The sequence below is a fragment of the Ochotona curzoniae genome, unplaced genomic scaffold (assembly GCF_017591425.1).
Source record: "Ochotona curzoniae isolate NIBS_2020 unplaced genomic scaffold, NIBS_Ocur_1.0 scaffold_2587, whole genome shotgun sequence".
NCBI lineage: Eukaryota > Metazoa > Chordata > Mammalia > Lagomorpha > Ochotonidae > Ochotona > Ochotona curzoniae.
Window position 1 is genome coordinate 16,994,996 of NW_024467096.1, and position 17,977 is coordinate 17,012,972.

The window sequence follows — 17,977 nt, forward strand, 5'->3', positions numbered from 1 at the left end:
ACTTCCAACTTCTCCAGTCTGCTTGCAAAGGTGTTCTTGGAATTCCCACAGTGTTCAAGCCCCAGGCTAAGATCTTGTTTAAACAGCCCAGAAAACTCAGTCAGCAATGTGAAAGATTCAGGTTTCTTGAGGAGTTCCAGCCCTGACTAGTCACTCATCCTTGTTGAAAACAAAACAATTACAACTCCCTGGATTTAACCTCAAGGTTATCCCCTAGGGCCAAGTCCCAGGCAGGAGAGACCAAGGCTTGCAGCCAAGCAGCTGACTACTCTTTGGAGAACCCCAGCTCACTGGAGTAAAATGAAGGCCTTGTTTGATAATGTCGGTTACATTTCCAAATCCTGGGTATCAAGCTTTCTTCCTATCCCTTGTGGCCCTTCCTAAGTTTAGCCTCTGGTGTAATGGGGTAACCATGGCAACAACCACCTGCCTATTTAAAGCCATCTCCCATACTAAATAAGGAAGCTGGGAGAAAACGGCTGCTTGTCTGCCTCTCCGTGGACAAGCTGGGCACTCCTGAGTGTTTGGGACAAGGGCTAGCAGGCAGGGTAGAAGTGGCATGGACCCCAAGTTCTCAACCAAAGTGTGGGCGGTCTTGAAAAAGAGGGGTTACCTCTATTCCTCTGAAACTGGCTAATGTCCAGGACAGCTCAGGAGTCTTCGTTGTGACTCATTTCTATTTCCAGACCCTAAAAGCACTTGCTGTTCTCCGAAGTTGTCTTTCAGGTTTTCTGTCACATTCCAGGGACAGATGCAAGCCCCAGCCCCCAACACTGCAAGGTCTGGATTCTGATGCAAGAGCAAGGCCTGCAGGGATGGGTCACAAAGGTCGCCCTCTGCTGAATTTTCTATGAAGTTCTCCATCCTGAGAAGAGCGTAGCCATCGGCACCGTAACATACAACCTATGTTAGAGCGTGGTTTTGAATCGTGCCGGCATGGACTTGTGCCCATGTGATGGCAAGAACTTCCCCTCCTACATATTCATTTCCCCCTAAAATAAAATATACTCATTTCCCCTGCTTGGAGAGACACAACTTTAGAAATTACTCCTTGTGACCTCTTTATTTGCCGCAAGTAAATCACTTTATGTGCCAACTTCTTTTATGCAATTCTTAGAACTCGCCAAGAAGTGAGCCCACAATTTGTGGCTGGGTGACAAACCCTGTTTTTACTTATTAGGTAAGCACATGTATTGAAGTACACGGATTTACATGCCAGTCCCTGTGCCCTCTCATGTCATGTGGCCATACTACCTAGAGCTTCACCAGGTAAAGAGTGAGGTGCAAAGCTAACCTCAAAACTAGCCTTGCTCATGCGATCTGAGAAAAGGGAAGGCAAAGCAATAATGCAGATCCCAGTGAGTTTGTTTAAAATTTTCATTGGAATTTACACTACAATGTTATTGGTAGATATCTTTCTAAGCATTATATGTAGATGTTTGATGATTTATGCACTGACCTGTCTACTGATTTTTTTTTTTTTTGGAGTGTGGAGAAATTTCCCCCTGCCTCTGCTTCATTGTTCACTGCAAACTCTGCTTCATTGTTCACTGCAAACTAGTCAGAGTTTGCTTCTTTCCTGCAAGACACCATACAACTAACTGCAGGGAACGGCTTGCTGTGCTTTCGTTCCTTTGCATCGTGTATGTTTTGGGGGTTCTTTTTCCCTGGCCCGGGTTGCCTTTCTCATGTTGTCAACCTAGAAAATACAGGTTCACTCTCTGTATCTTGATTTGGGCATCTCTGTTGCTGGAAAACCTTCCACGCAAGCTCTCGGTCGCTGCTTTGTGTTTCCTCTATTAGGGGCTAGGTCGCTTCTATTCATATTACTTAAAAAGCAATTGCTGCACATTTGCTTTGCAGTGTGTTTCCACCTCTGTGCTGTGTGTTCCATGTACATCTATAGAATAATGTCTGGTATGTTTTCAAATGATACTGTTGAATGACTGAATGGATGAATAGACAGAACCCCCATGATTTCCCAAGCATATGGCATCTTAACAGGTCCATGTGCATGAGTATATGTGAGGGTACCTCTATGAAAAGACAAATGGAGGAACTAGGGGGAAGAGGGATTTTTTTAAGTGATTGGGAAAATGAGACTGTCAGAGGAGAATCCGTTGAACTGAAAACTTGTGATTGTTGCAGTAGGGGGCTGGAAACACACCTGTTAACAGTGTGTAGTGAGCATATAATAGGCTGTAATAGATGTACATTGGTTAAGGTTAGCTCAGCCGCTCTTATACCACACAGATCATTTCCCTGAGGTTGCAGTAGCTTCAGTGGGATCAGTTGCTGGTCCCTAAAGAGACTTTTTTCATGAGTTAACCTCCCAGTTTCTGAGGTCAAGGTAAAGAGTAGGAATGGAGATAGCAAGCTCTTTGGGGGCATTGGGCCTTAAATGCGTGTATTCTGTAACTGCAACCCCTGCTTTGATGGGAATTCTGTGAGGTAAGTAAATATCAGTCTTAGCAAGCTCAAAGGCCGAGTCCAAATTCTTATCCAGCATCTTCCCCACCTTGAAACAGTACAACAAAGAAGAAAATGATAGAAACTGGACAGTGAGAAGGAAAACAAAGAAGGGAGACAGCAATGTAACCATCTCAGGGATAGCTCTAAGCTGGTCACACATTCCCTGCCTTGTACACAAAGGGTTTGGCTTCATTTGCAAATCACTTGGCTTTCTCTTCCATTTTGTCCTTGAGCTTCTCACCCAGACTTCACATTAGGGGTACTGGGACTAGGACTTGGTGGGGCCTCTCCAGCTTGTTTGCCTTTTCCTGGCCTTTATGCTGTTGGGGTAGCCAGAAGTGACACCCTCCTGCTTCTCCCAGTCCAAGCCACTTGATCCACAACAAACTGAGGTCCCCTCGCCCCCGCCCACCTCTCCTCCCAAAATGATTTGCAGGCCCTTGGGGGAGGAGGTGGTGTTCATCTTCAGAAGGCAGAGAGCCCCAGAAGGGGCTGCTGTGAGCCAAGAGCACACTTCTCAAATCTGAATGCTCCCTCCCTCCTCTCCTGCCCCGAATCTCACATCTCTCTGTACAGATCCTCTGGGAGGGGACAGGTGGCCAGGCTGAGGCAGATTTCTGATTTATTTTTTCCTTCTCAGAACTGGAAATCCTCCTTCTGGCAACATATTGGGAAAGTGAATCAGGAAAGTGAGGTGCTACAAATGCTTGCATGAGAGCAGGTGGGAAGCCATTGTGAGACCTGCCTCGCTGCTTGGGGCTGCAGAGCTGCTCGGCCAGCAGCAGGAGCTCTCTTACCTGCTGTTGAATTTTTCAGGGTGTTTCTCTCTCATTATGTGGAATCTGTGAGCAATGGAAGCATCCTAAAAGGGAAAGAGATGAAAGCAGATGCCTGGTTAGTGATCATGGCCTGTGCAGCATGGGGAAGGAACCGCAGGCATCCTCACTGGACCTCCCAGACTTTATACCACAGCTCCACACCATGCTCAGTGATACGAGCCAGAGCCACCTGTATTCCTAAGACCTCTGTCAGTTGTCCTGGAGCCCTTGCAATGGCCACTCTGCCCTTGACCCAAAAGTGAGAATGAGAGATTAGGAATGGTCAGACCCAGAAGTGCATGTTTAGGGCTGAGTTTGAGTGCTTGGAAATAACTTAATGCATTCACTTTTAAAAATTTTTTAATCTGCAATATTCTACTCCCCCAAAGTTGTAAAAATTGCACAGAATCCCTATGTCTCTTTTACTAGCACTCTCCAAGGATAACAGCTTAATAAAACCTTTTTTCATGATCAAAATCATTGACCTGACATTGGTAGATGTTACTGTGGATTAACTCTGAGTTATCCATATCAGTAGAAATAATTGATGTAATTGGACCATATACTTAGTGGACAATAAACAAGTAATTTAACCAAGGTAAGCTTTATGGATCTGCACCTAGAACTGCTGCAGGTACAACGTGCATTCGGAAGAGGTTGTCCCTGAATGGAAGTGCACTGAGCATTTGATAGAGTTTACATGGATGTTATCCTTGAGAATGGTCTACAAATGAAAATATGTTGTAAATCCTGTAGTAAGAAGCAATAAAAGGGTTTTTACCCTTTTGGTCTTTGTCTCTTCATCACTCAATTTGAAATTCTCTCTGCAAGATCAGCAAAAAGGGTCATTCCCATATCTTATGGACTCTGGTATGTCTAAGGGTACATCCCCTTGCTGTACCACTGGCCACCTGTTTCCAGCACTCATGGTTAGGATGGCTCCCATGATACCATGCTTCAGTGCAGTCCATCCTGTGACTAACACTGCTTAGTCCTCAGTCCTAACTGCAGTCTTGGGCCATCCCACAAGTTTCCATGATTGGTACTAGATGCCAGATGCTGATGGAGCCATAGTCTGGTTCCAGAACCAACCCTGGGCATCAGCTCTAAGACTGAATTCATTTTTCCACCTCAGACTTCCTCCTTGTGAACGGATCTATCTTCCAGCAGAAGAACATGTGTCTTCCTGTACCATCTTGGCACGCCCAGCCAGCTCTGTGAGCATAGGCACCTGGCTGTTTAGGTTGGAGATGGGAGTGTTCCAGAAACAGGCGTGCTGATTACCATTGTTTCAGGTACAACAACCAAAAATACAGAAATTCATTTTCAAGGATAGCTGGCCAAAAGATCACTTTCAGCTTAGTGCCTACGAATTCCATTTCCTAGTAAGGAAACTCGACAAAAGCTACATTTCTGAGAAATAATTTTTTTTTGCCCAAGGGAGTGCAGTTCGGTGTAGACACTCCTCGAGCACACACGGTGTGTCGGGAGCTGCACTTGGCACAGGAGTAAGCTCAGCCAGCTCGCCTTGGCAAAGTGGGGAGGGTGAGTCTGAGGTGGCGAACAGTCGTTGCTGAAATAATGTCTTAGGAGCTGAGCAGTTCAGCTTCAGCTAGCTATTGAGTCTTTTCCATTACAGAGCACATCGTGTCACAGGCCTTGGTAAGGCCCTTCTGTGGACACAGAGTCAGGAGGAAGTGCGTGAATCGTTGCTGTGAGTCTGACCTTAGCTGGCCCGGACAGCTTCTCTGAGCAGAGGTATCTCCTGCTCCCCGACTACACCCATCTCTCTCTGCTGAAACAGTTTCAACCAACAGGCACAATAAGATTTGTGTGACATTTATCAAATGCTTCTCTGGAATTCAAGAAAACATTCCATCTATGTGTTCCTTTGAAGCACTAATTTTCTTCTGTCAGAAGAAGAAAAAAAAAGAAAAAGCAATCATATGTCGCCTGAAGCGACTGACACCTCACCACCCCACGCCCAACACTGCTCTCGTTGGCTTCTGCTTTTTCATTCTCTGGAATACAAACGGCCCTGCAGAGTTCTGATGGCCCTTGGCTTTCCACAGTTAGCTTTTGCAAGGCTTCTTTCCACCAAGACCAGCCTTGACAGCACCATCCTTGTCAACACCAAGGAGTCAGGAGCAGCTTCTTTGCTCAAAGTCTTTGTTATTTTTCATTATTGGAAAATCAGATATGCAGAGAGGAGGAGAGAGAGGGAGAGGAATATTGTCCATTTGTTAATTCACTCCCCAAGTGGCCGCAACAATTGGAGCTGCACTGATCTGATGCCAGGAGCTAGGAGCTTCCTCTGGGTCTCCCACACATACAGGGTCCCAAGGCTTTGGGCCATCCCCAACTGCCTTCCCAGGCTATAAGCAGGGAGCTGGATGGGAAACGGGGCCACTGGGACACAAACTGGCACTCATATGGAATCCTGGTGCATACAAAGTGAGGACTTTAGCCACTAGGCTACCACGCCGAGCCCCTGCTCTAAGCCTTAAGAGGATGACAGCAATGCTGACTTTTACCTGAGAAGATAGTGAAGGTTCCTGTTCACGCTCTTGATTTTCTCTGGGTCCAGCACTGGCTGGGTGTATTATAATCACTAGTGTTCTCATCTCAATTTTGAATCACACAGTTGCAGTGATCCAAACCCTTGTTTGATAGCCATGACAGCCAAAAGAGACCTGTTCTGAGGGAGGGAGGTGAGAATCGCAATCCCATGACTACGCCACCACTGGGGGTCTTTTCCACGAGGCCCATCAGGATGAAGAGGAGAAGGTGAGAGGCAAGATAACTCCAAGCACATGATAGGACAAAGAATTGTGGGTCCCTTTCAAATGTAAGCAGCACTTAATTGGGCTCCAGCAGAAGAACATGTGTCTCCCTGTACCATCTTGGCATGCCCAGCCAGCTCTGTGAGCATAGGCACCTGGCTGTTTGGGTTGGAGATGGGAGTGTTCCAGAAACAGTCCAGACCAGTGCTATCTGATAGAAATACAGTGGTTGCCACATGCATTACTTAACTACAGCAGTCATGTAAAAACATGAAACTGATAAAATCCATTTAATAGTATCTTTTAATTAACCCATGATGCCCCAAATATTACCATGTAATGTGCAATCAAAATAAACCCAATTTATGTTATTTTAAATCATTTTAATCACATATTTTTGATAGTTGATAGTGGTTATTTTAGACTTAACAGCACACCTCAATTTAAACAACTCTATTTCAAGCCTATAAGGGCCACATGTGACTCCTAAGTTCCAAAATGGACAACTTTGCTCCAAGTCACTTTGACAACTTATGGATGTATGGACGTAATAGGGCAGATTATTTGAAATTTGAAAAAGAGTGTAGAGTCTGTGTCCAAGTTCTTCCTCAGAAATCCCATTCATCTGAGACCCAGCATTAAGAGAACTCAGAAGTTTGTTGGGACAATGAAGTTGGGTTGACAGATTTCCTAACTGTAAGAGGTTTCTCATTGTGAAGAACTTGACCAGTGAAGGTGAATGCTATGGATGCTCCTGCTCTGTGGGGTGGAAGATGGTGTGTGTGGCCTCTCCATGGCCTCAGGGGCTCTGGCAGCAACTGAAATAGACTTCATTGAATCAAGGGATTAGCTGTCCACCCATCTTGTTGAGGCTCAGTGAAAGCACAGCCGGTGAGGTTGAGGGTTACGCATACCCCAGGCATTATTTGGTAGTTCTGAACTTCCTGTCACCGCCACCTGATCATCCTGGCACTTTTGCTAATCCAGAAATAAAGAGCAGAGAGGAGGAAGTCAGACAAGTCAGAGGAAGTGGCACCCTGAAGGATTACCTTTCAAGCCTCTTGCCAATGGACATTATCAGTTAGAAGGACTGATGGATGAGGCTAACTCCTATGAGTCCTTACTGGTGGAAAGCTGGGCGGTGTGGATGGGGATGTGGTGGCAATGAGGCTATGGACACTCGCCAGATAGGCCAGGGCTGTCTGCTTTATATATCTCCTCCACTCAAGACCCAATAGAGTAAATCCACCCAGGCAAAGGCTGATCCACAGCAGCTGGGAGTATGCACTGTCATCAATGCCTTAGCTATAGGGCAGAAGACACCTGATACCAATGAGAAATTCCAGGTCCTTATGAGGAGGCCAAGGTTTTGCAGGTCCTTACTTCCAACCAGCTGCACATTCAACCATCACTAGGAAGTAAAGCTGGATCGGTTTACATACCTATTTCTTCTCTTACAAAGTTGGGGAAGTCAAACAGGGAACAAGACCTTCTACAAATGTCAGCCCCTGGCTCCATGAAGACTGGGAATTGGTGACTTGTTTTCTGAAGCAATTCTGTTTCTGGCGCTGAAAGAGCGAGCATATAAACTGTGCAAATAGTTCACTGAGAGAAGGGTAAAGGTCCAGCAAAAGATGAAACCAATCCTGGTTCAACACTCCCCAGCCATGGGACGCTAAAGGCACAGGAGACAAAAAGCACAGGAAACAGTTGAGGAGGATGGACTGTGAAGTTCTTCATTATCTGAAAGATGCACAGATTGCATTATTGGAGTCAGGATGGAGAAACACCTTGGCCACTGAGGGTGATGGAGAAGCTGTTGTAGGTGTTTCCTCGGTGGGGGAGGGGGCTCACTAGCCCATTTTCCTCCTGCTTTCTCTTCCTTCATTCATTCACTTGTTCCTTCCTTTCCTTCTTTACTTCCTGGAAGCCTTCCTTGACCCATCTTGGCCTTTTGGTGGAGACTTGGCTGCATAGCTAAGCCCAGCTTGTCTTTCCCTTTTTTTTTTTTTTTTTGCTGTGTTCATCCATTGGGCCAATAAATGCTGGGGGGTCTGATATGAGGCACTGTTTGGAGCCAGCTGGGGAGAAATTGCAGACTGAAGTGTTGCTATCATAACTTCTGAGTATGTCAACAAAGGGGCGAGTTGGAGCTGTGATTCTGAAAGCAGCTGCTGTGGCACAGGCAGCCCAGCCAGAGGTCATGGGGCTTGGCTGTTGTAGGGAGGGGCTCCGGCCTTTCCTCCTGCCGTTCAGCTCCCCTCTCCTTCCTTTCATTCAGTGCTGGTTTCTGGGCCTGCAAAGTCTCTGCTCCAGGGCTTGTCTTCATTCTCTGAGGACTTGGTCAGCACACCCTCAATCAGAGTGATCTCGAGGCGTGTTCGGCCTGCTAATGCCAGACTCGGCCAGATCTGCTGAGTCAGTGTGAATCTGCCAGTGTGGGTGGGGGTTGGAACTGACATTTCTGCAAAGGTGTGTAGGGGAGCCATCCCACTGTGCATTTGGAGAAACCCCCTCCCTCACTGCAACCAGTGGTATTTTGGGCAGCATAAGGATGGAGGGGACAGTGCAGGGGCCATGTGGCTCGGCAGCCCACAGCACACAAGCAGGTTCTGGAACCTCAACTGAAGGTTCCAGGTGCTACCTCTCAGTGCCTTGGGTTTATTTCTGTAGTTCTCCACACTGTGGTTCCTTCTTAACACCAATGAATAAGGGCTGTATCTAGCAACATGCATGTGAGCAAGTTGTGCCCTGGTTATCATGGCAACGAAGAGACACCCACGCTCCAGAAGCACCTGACGTGTCAATCACATCCGCCTTGCAGGAGTCAGTACTGACTGAAGGGCTCCTGCCAGGGAAGTGGAGCTGAGCAGGTGGCTCAGAGGTAAGAAGCCTTGGATCAGCAAGCAGAGGGATGTGTTGGCTGCTGTCTCTGGATGGTGACCCAGAAGAGGTATAGGGCAAGGTATGCCCATGAGGGTGGGGGTGAAGGATAAAGAAGACTGGGGTGCAGAAACCCCACGGGGGTTCCTCACTTGTCACCTCCCTCCCCTTGGAACCTGATCACCAGCCCAACCAATGCCACCCCATTTTGTTTTAGTTATAGAAGAGGAGCACTGGATTAGGAGTCAGAAAATGAAGGCAGATTCCTTTATCTGAGCCTTCGATTTCTCCCTTTAAAATAGAGTTAATGGATACCCTGAGGGTCATCATAAAAACCAAGCAAACACCTGTCCTCTCCTGTGATCCTTCTTTCAGCCCTCTTATTAAAAAACAAGCCCATTCCTTATATCTACAAAAGCTGCTTATATATGTTGCCTTCCTCCTTGAAAGCCACTATCATGTTTTCAAAGGTGACACAGGTTTCATTTATCCCTGAGGAGTGCAGGGGTCACCCAGTCGGACCCAGAGGACAGTGGCAGCTGTAGGACTGCTCTGAGGACGGTGGCAGGCACACAGCAGATGCCCAACAGACACTCATGTCCTTGCTGTAGCCCTTTCCCCAGCCTCTGCTCCAGTTACAGAAATCACTGATTTGCTCTACCCCTCTTCCAGCTCGGTTCCAATAGCCTGGGAAGTGGTGGTCGCTCTAGTCTTCTTTGGGCCAGATGCTTAGTTCAGTGGAACCAATGGATCAAGCTATAGTAGATGCACTGGAGACTGGGGGACAAGAAGGGAACACTGTCTTGTTCTTGCACTCTGCAGCAGATCAATCTCTGTGTCTTTATATACAGGGTGTGGGGCAGAGTGGATGGCAGAAGAGACACGGGGACGTTGGAAGAGCATGGTGCTCGGCTCAGCAGGGTCAGCAGGAGAAGCTGCTCCTGGCTCTCTAAAGCCCTTGGAGTGTGTATGATGGGGTTGGGAGGAGGGAAGGAATTCTGTGGGCTAGCTCAGCAAGTCTAGCTTGGGACACCACCATCCTATTCAGAGGGGTGGCATTCTCAGCTCTGCAAGTACACATGAGCATCTCCCATCTCCTCATGTGCTTTTGCTTTCAATGCCTCCATCCCAAAGGGTAAATTGGTCTTGAACATTTTCCAGTCCTTTCCTATGTGAGTCAAAACGACAGGGAGAAGACTTTTCTCCATAATCAAGGGATGAGGAAGTAAGAGTGGGTATGCACAGGTGTTCAATCCTAGGCTACCTTTGAGGAAGGCCAGGTCAAGGGGGAGGGCCAGGAAGGACAGATGAAGAGAAGAGGCTCAGAGAGGACAAAGGGAGACTGGGCCCCTTCCTGGCATTTCTCTCCCACGCAAATGACCCCTGATCAACTCACCACGCCAATGGAGAAGTAGTTGTTCATGATGCTGTATGGGACTTGGTCTCCATTCCCCACCTCCTCTCTGGGGAGGACCTCAAGGTGCCAACGGTCGAGCATCACCAAGGGACTCTGTTCGATGTCCTTCAAGATCTTTGTCAAGCTGCCCCCTTCGTACCCTGTGGAGGACAGTATGGTGTTGGCTGCCACAGCAGAAAGGCCCAGCTGTTGCTCACCCACACACATGGCCAGCAGTCACTTGTGACATGGAGCCTGCCCGGTGTGCCTGTGCCTGGAGGTGCTTATGCTCCTGCAGCAGGGCAAGACAGCAGGAAGCAGGCAGAAAGAGAATGGGGTCAGCTGAAAGCTTGAGTTTGGGGGATGGGGAGGGTGGGGTGGGTGTGGGGCAAAGCTGGACAGGTCCTTATAGTTGAAGCGAATCTTAGAGAACTTCTGGGTTAGGTGGCTGGGAGATGATAGGATCACTCCAGGACTGGGCTGTAGGGGAGCTGGACTGCATGGTGGGCAGAATTCTAAGATGGGTCCCAGGGCAGCCTTCTGCTTGCTCTGGCCATGCCCATCTCTGAACACTGGCTGCTGCCTAGCCTGGTCCTGGGTCACTCCCTGAAGCCAGCCATCTGCCCCTGTCCCACCTCTGCCTACTGCACTGACATGCCTACTCCACATAGAGAGCTGAATTTCCCCACTCCACAGCAGGTGCAGCTCCATGCCAGCTCGCACAGTTCTGCTTAGCACCCGTACCTGTCTTGGAGACCCAATACTACTCTGTGATCCCACTGGGCACATTTCAAAACAAAAGCTGGTGGCCTTGGGAGCCCAGGAGAATCTGGATGTCCCCAGTGACTCAATGTCCCTAGGATGTAGCATTTCTCTCATGCTGAGCTCAAATTCGGAAAAATCAGTCATTTAGGGGCTCCTGCTTCAAACACCTGTCTCCTTGAGCCTCTACTGGGGTAAGGCCTGTGGGGGGAGGTGGTGAAGGAGACGCTGTCCTTACCCAGAGGTTGATGACATCCTATCCTGTGGGAGGCAGGCCCCAAGCTGACAGCTTCCGGGTCATAGTGAATATGGGGAGGGGAGAGCAAAGCCCAGAAAAGCAACTGCTCTTCCAGGCTCAGCACAGAACGGAAAGCAGGGGTCACAGGTGGGAGATGCCAGCAGAGCTCGTTGGTCCCTACAGGCTGAGCTCCACCCTGCTCTGTGTGGCATCCCTGTAGACTTAACCCTTGTTTTCAGGGGAGCACCGCTCTCCTGGAACTCACCTCCTCCCCAGCGGAGACACCGGGCAAGGTCATTTCCGGTTCCAAGAGGGAGGACAGCCACTGGCGGATGCTTTGTCAAGTTGGCCTTGTCTGCAGGGATAAAGAACGATGGCCATGTTACTCCAGGAGGTAAGTGCTATCTCGGAGGCTCTGGTGTGATGCTCAAACCTCCCCAGACTACCTCTTCACTCTGATTCCCTTCCAGGACGGGGAACACCTACTTCCAAATGTCATCTCTTCCATCTGCAGAGTGTTAACTGCTAGCAATGCAGCTAAATATGTCAATGTTAATTTCTTACTAAGCAAAATCTGTCTCCCTGTAACTTTCACCTGTTTATCCAAATCTCGTCTGACTCCTGCCCTTTAGGGTGGCAGCCCAAAGACACCAGTTTGTGTGGATTTAATCCTGACAAGTAGCCAGCACTGACCCTCATTAGCCCTAAGACCAATCCTACAAGGCATTATTCTTCTCCCTGGAGATGAAGAAATTGACATTTAGAGAGGGAAAGTTATACTAAAGTCAGCTCTCTGTTTTCCAACTCCAATCTCCGTTTTTCTGGGCTAGCAGGGGTATAGGTTACTAAAACAGATGGGTCTGAGACATGATGGAATTTGAAAAACAGCTCACCTCAAGCCATTTCATTTTAAAAGTTTTTTTTAATAAGCCAGGGGCTTATTTGGCACGTAGACCAGCGAGTCAGCTCCACCATCTTTAAAACCTGCAGCTCCACAGAGTCCTACCCCTTTCTCCCTGAATGCCATGGAGGAGCCTCAGATGGGCTCACTGCAGGACGGGTTTCCAACAGGCCCCAGATGTGGAACAGTTGCTGGCAGGGCTGGAAAGGTACCTTTATCTACGGGGCACCTGCTGGGCTCTAGCAACATGGCACCCCTGGGGGTGAGCACCTTGAGCTGGGGTTGGAGGAGATGCAGGGAGGAGCAGATTAGCTTCACGCCAGGGCTGCTCACAGATCCCCCATAGTGGTCTGACCTGTTTCAGAAGCAGCAAAGGTCAGGTCTGATCCAGGGCTGCAACCAGCACCAGAAGGGTAGAGAGGGAGCCTGGAGCAGTGCAATGGCTTCCCTGCTGTCCCCAGGATAAAAGATTCCAGTTCATGTCTCCTGCCTGTTCCCCTTGTCCCTCTTCTGGGGCAGCCCTTATCTCCACAGGTAAAACCTCCTCTTGATGTTGAGGCTATACATCTGATTGTCTTGCCAGATTTCCCCCTCTCTCACCCTACAAGCACCTACACACCACTTTCCATGATCTGTCTTCTAGTCTTCCTCTCTGTCCCCATGGCAATGCCTCAGGATGCCGTGTGGTCCCTCTGTGTGCCCCCTCAGCTGCCTGCTGCAGCCCCTGAATGTGTTCTGCACAGTTCTATATCAAAACTGTGGCACCCACATGGGGGTCCGCTGTTCCCACCTGTGCCTGGGCCCCCTCATCCCTTCATGTGTCCTTCCTGGCCTCATCCTTTCCCACATCTGCCCTCATACCAAGTGGCATCCATTCTGGAGTGTTTTCAGCTCCCTGCATCCAGAAGCTGTCTCTGGAAGGCCCTCAATGCTTGTCCCAGCCTGGGGCTAGCTCCTCTGCAGTGTTCACCTGACACCAGGGTTGGCTTCACCTCACTCCTGTAACTTATTTCCCTATCTGTGCTGCAGACTTCCCGGAGGGAACCTGAGGTATGCTTATCATCACACCCCACAAGTGTCTGCAGAAGCAGACACCGGGGTGCCAGCTGCCTTGTTAAGGGCTGCAGCTCCGGGCTCAGGCTCATAGAGTACCTGTGGTCCAGTGGAAGAGACCAATGCTGGCTAACAAGGTCACTGTGTGGAGAAGCATCAGGTCACCTTCCTACAGGAAGGGAAAGGAGGCCTTGTAGGAAGGTGACCCTTGCTGAAGCAGAAGGAAGAATAACTTGTGCAAAGATCTCAAGGTGGAAACAAGCCCGGGGCATCCAGGGGCCTGAGACTGGGGCTGGGTGACATGGAGGCCTGAGGGAGAAGCAAAGCTAGGTGAGTGGGTGGGAAACAGCCAGGCTACCCATCTGAGGTTCTTTTTTGGGCTTCCATCCTAAGAATAATGAGAGGCCATGGTTGTGCTCCGTACACAGCATGAATTCATTGGTATGCATGGAACAGCATACCAATGGTGGGCAGAAGAGATCTGAAGGAAAGAGCACTGAACAAAGCCTTCACATCTGTTGAATGACTAAATGAGCACAGGATGAAGGTACTCTTTTTCGCCTCTGCCTTTTGCTCCCCTTCAGGTCATTAACCTGTGAGAAAACCCGTTTCTTCGACCTCACATGCCTTTCTTTCTGCTTTGAAAACTTCTGCCCTGGGGTATTCTGCAGATGGGGTTTCTAGAACATTCCACCCAAGCCCACTGTCTTCCTCAAGATGGAGAGGAAGTGAGTGAGTAGCCTGATCCCCCAGCAGTCCACCTGCCCTCTGTGCATTAGCTCCTACAAACCCCTCCCGAGCCCCAGGTGACAGGGAGTGTGGGTGGCTGCTCGGCAGGGCTGTGTCTATGGAAACCCAAGTATCTGTGGGGGAGCGGTGGGCAGCAGGTGTGCTGGGAGGTGGGGTGCAGGCGTAGCTCTCTCACCCCTCCAGGTGGTCCTGCCTTCACCCTGGAGCTCTGGTTCAGGCTTCAGTCCTGCACTCCTCTTGACCTGCTTGGTTCTCGCTGTTGTCTCACCTAGCAAGTCTGGTTGCCTCCAACTTCCGCTGAATCCAGGAGCTACCCTCTTCTCCCCACCTCATCTGCCTCCACCGTGATCTGAACCCCACGGATTCCTGCAGTGGCTTTGACATGACATGGGTTTCCATGCCTCTGTCCTTTTCTTTCCACTGGTCGGGTTCCTCTCTGCTTAAAACCATCCGATGTCTGGGGACACTCCCAGATGAAGCCTGATTCCTCACTGTGTCCTGCATGACCTGGGACATGGCCCTCAGCCCTTCTGCTTCATCCAGAGTGCTGCAACCCCAGGACTCTGGCCTTGCTGAGTTCGTTCTGCCTGGACCTCTTGCCTTTCAGGGACAGAGATGGCCCACCCCTCCTCTGCCTCTCCATGCGAGCATCCTCTTCTCCATGAACTCTCCCCTGCCCACTCACTTCACACTGTAACTCCACTCCACCTGGGAGCTCCCTGTGCCTGTCCCCTGCCACTGCTTTCCTTCGTTCTCTGTTCTGTGCCTGGCTCTTCCCTCTCCAGAGGGGAAGCTTTGTGGGCACAGGGTTTCATTATTTCACCCTCACTACCTTGAAGGAAGCTTGGCTCATGGAGATGCAGCCCGAGACATCCGATTCTAGGCTGTCTCCAACCCCCACGCCTGCCCCCACCCTGCCCCAGGCCCTCGCTCAGCAGCATTGCTGGGCTGTGTTCCACAATGCCACGTGTCTATGGGCCCTCGTACAATGGGCTTGAACGTGGCCCCCAGCCTAGCAGTTTGCAGAGTTGGTGTCATCACTCACAGACTGGGGGTGATGCCAGGAGTCTGGACCTTGGCAGAGCTGGGTTAGAACTCAGGCCTGCAGTGCCACAGCCAGGGCCTCCCCATGGCCCTTCTGATTTCAGTGAATGCACAGGGACTGGTGGGACCTGCCTCTGCTTTCCAGACAGGAGCTCTGGATGCAGGCTCTGGCTGTGAATGCCAAGGTGCCAGGTCCTGGGCTGGGCATGCAGCCTTCATCCGTCCCCTCTCAGTCCTCTTCTCCCACACCAGAGCTGTCCCAGTGTGCGCCGACAGAAACCTCGGCTATGACAGCTGTCTTTTTAAGGCCAGGCCTGAAACTGAGCTGTCATCTCTGTATCTGTCGATGTATTCCCAGCTGTCTTCTCTTTCCTTTTTTTTCCTTTTCCCCACCCAAAAGAGATGTATTGTCAAGCACCATCCAAAGGGAGAATACAAGGACAACCAAGGCACGGTTCTAGTTTTCTTGTTTTGATTGCCCTCTGCTGACTTGAAATATACCTGCTATAAATATACACCAGGGTCCTCCCATCCCATTCTTACCAATGCAATCCAAAATCCAGCCAACTGTCCCGTCTCCACCGCAGGCCAAAACACGGAAGTCGGGAGTATCTCGGAAAAAGTTCAATCTGGAAAAGAGAGGACAGGCCAACATGGTCTTGTTGACTGGGCTGTGGCTGACACTGGATACGGGTTGAGTCAGCGTCTCTCCGGTTGCCTGGGATTGTGTTAAGACCACAATTGCCTTGGGGGTTGGAAGGGCCAGGGAGGCTTCCGAGACCACAACACACTGCTCAGAGCGGCTGAGCGTGGAGAACATTTCGGGGGGCTGTCCTTGGCTGAGGACAATTCAATTCCACAATCAATAATACTAAGTGGCTTTCTAGAAATTTTCTGGGTTTAGTGCAGAGGAACCCACAGAGTGTGTGCACCCTGATGCTCTGGCTTATCCCCGCTCTCCTGTCTGTGCTGTCCTCATCATCTCCCCACTAAGTGAGAGGCGCGGGACTGGCTGGAACTTTGCTTTGTTCCTCTGGGGGTCCACAGCTAAGTGCAGGAAGCACCCTTCTCTGTTTGGGAGTCTTAACAGGGCTTATGTTGTTTTCTTAAGACATTAATTTTATTTGAAAGGCAGAGTTACAGAGAGAGGGGGACCCCCGCCCCTGCAACACACAGACACGGACCTTCTATCCACTGGTTCACTCCCCACTAGCTGCATTGGCGGGAGTTGGGCCAGCAGAAGCCAGGAGCCAGGAGTTTCCTCCGGGTCTCCTGTGTGGGTACAGGGTTCCAAGCACTTGAGCCAGCTTCCACTGTTTCCTACATATATTAACATGAAGTTGGACTGAAAGTGCAACAGCTGAGACTTACTATGACCCAGTGGCAGCTCCAAGAGTGGGGCTCTTAACCTGGGGTTGCTCACCCTCCCAGAATTCAGAGGACTGCAAACTTGCAGGAGAAAATATTTCATCTTACTTTTTTAAAGCTCTACTTGAAATTTCACATTTCTTTCAACTGTGAAAGTAGCCAACAAGCCAGAGAAGTCTGAGCAACATCTGTGATGCTTGTCAGCAGTGGGGATCATTGATATTTATGATTAGCAGAAACATGATCAATTATGCTTATCAATGGCTTGAATTCAAAGAAGGTATGACATGTACTCCTGGATCTCAATAGTTCAGACCCTGGTCAACCTGTGCTTCAGAGCAAATGTGACCTGTGGGCATCTTAGGGGGAACAGGGACGCCGAGGGCCAGCACTTCCTCTCCGCTGGGCCTGGCTGTCTGAGAAGACCCCCATGCCATCCCAGCCACTGCTATCCCTTCCCCACAACTCTGGCAGAACTCTGCTTCCCTGTAGGAAGGGAACTCTGTGTGGACGGCTGCCTCTGGCCAAGCTGGCACTCACAGCAGCCCAGCAGGAGCCATCCAGGTACCAACACACTGGGCTGGAGGAGGGCTTGCTGGAGGAGGGGTTCCAGTATTGAGACATGCTGGGAGAGAGTGGCTGCGAGGGCGGTTGTGCGCCATCGTTCCAACACACACCGAGCTCAGTGGCGGCCACTGGCAATTAGGTGAGGATGCCTGCCAGCAACCGTGGAATCAAGGTGGGCTCAGTTTGGGTGTTCTTACAGGGAAATCATGGCAGGTGTCCTGATTGCATTTGTCTTTTTCTCTGTTTAAGCGAGCCTGGTACTGTCACCTCCATAAACAATCGCTTCGTGAGCCCGTCCTCCTGCCAGACTGAGAGTTCTTGCAGAGCCCAACAGAAACGTGAGTGAAGAGGTGGTTTGGGCCAAGAGGCTGAGGGCTAGAAAAGCCCAGGACCCCAAACAAGAGCCCCGGGTCCGAGAGCGGCCAGCAGGTGGCTCCAGTGCTCTGCTAGAGCTCTGGGCCAGCAGTGGGAGAGGCTGCTTTCTCTCCTCTCACTGCGCCCTTATTTCCAGCACTCAGCCCAGGGGCAGGGAAATGGCTGATAGGCAGCTATCTGAATCCTGAAATGCACCCCCTCCCGTGAACAGAGACCCTGCAGAACTCAGGGTCACTGTAAGGCTTTCTGAAACACCCATTGGTGAAGCAAAAAAAAAAAAAAAAAAAAAACCCTGTTCTGGGGGTCTGAGTCCTCCATGACTGCTAACACAGGCTTGCAAATCAGTGGAAACAACCCACCAACTCCTGCTGTCAATCAAATGCATCGGAGATGTACTTTCTTTCTCGGACAGTCAGCCACCTTTTTTTGGGGACAAAGTACTGGTGACTGACTTCTTAGCGTTAGCCATGAAGGGTGATCTCAAGGGCCTGGTGCCATGGGTTAGTATACTAAGCTTCCACTGGCACTGCCAGCATCCCATATGGTCACTAGAGTCCTGGCTGTTCC

General features: G+C 49.9%; 1 protein-coding gene across 3 annotated transcripts in view; it reads right to left on the reverse strand.

Annotated features, from left to right (window-relative positions):
• The window catches only part of DGKG (diacylglycerol kinase gamma), a 155,564-nt gene that overhangs the window by 81,280 nt on the left and 56,307 nt on the right, over positions 1-17,977 (reverse strand). For all 3 annotated transcript variants that reach the window (XM_041002737.1, XM_041002736.1, XM_041002735.1), the window contains 4 exons: positions 15,644-15,729; positions 11,618-11,707; positions 10,353-10,513; positions 3,270-3,334 (listed from right to left, as the gene is read on the reverse strand). In XM_041002737.1, the coding sequence (XP_040858671.1) occupies positions 3,270-3,334; positions 10,353-10,513; positions 11,618-11,707; positions 15,644-15,729 (402 nt within the window). The remainder of the gene's footprint in view (positions 1-3,269; positions 3,335-10,352; positions 10,514-11,617; positions 11,708-15,643; positions 15,730-17,977) is intronic.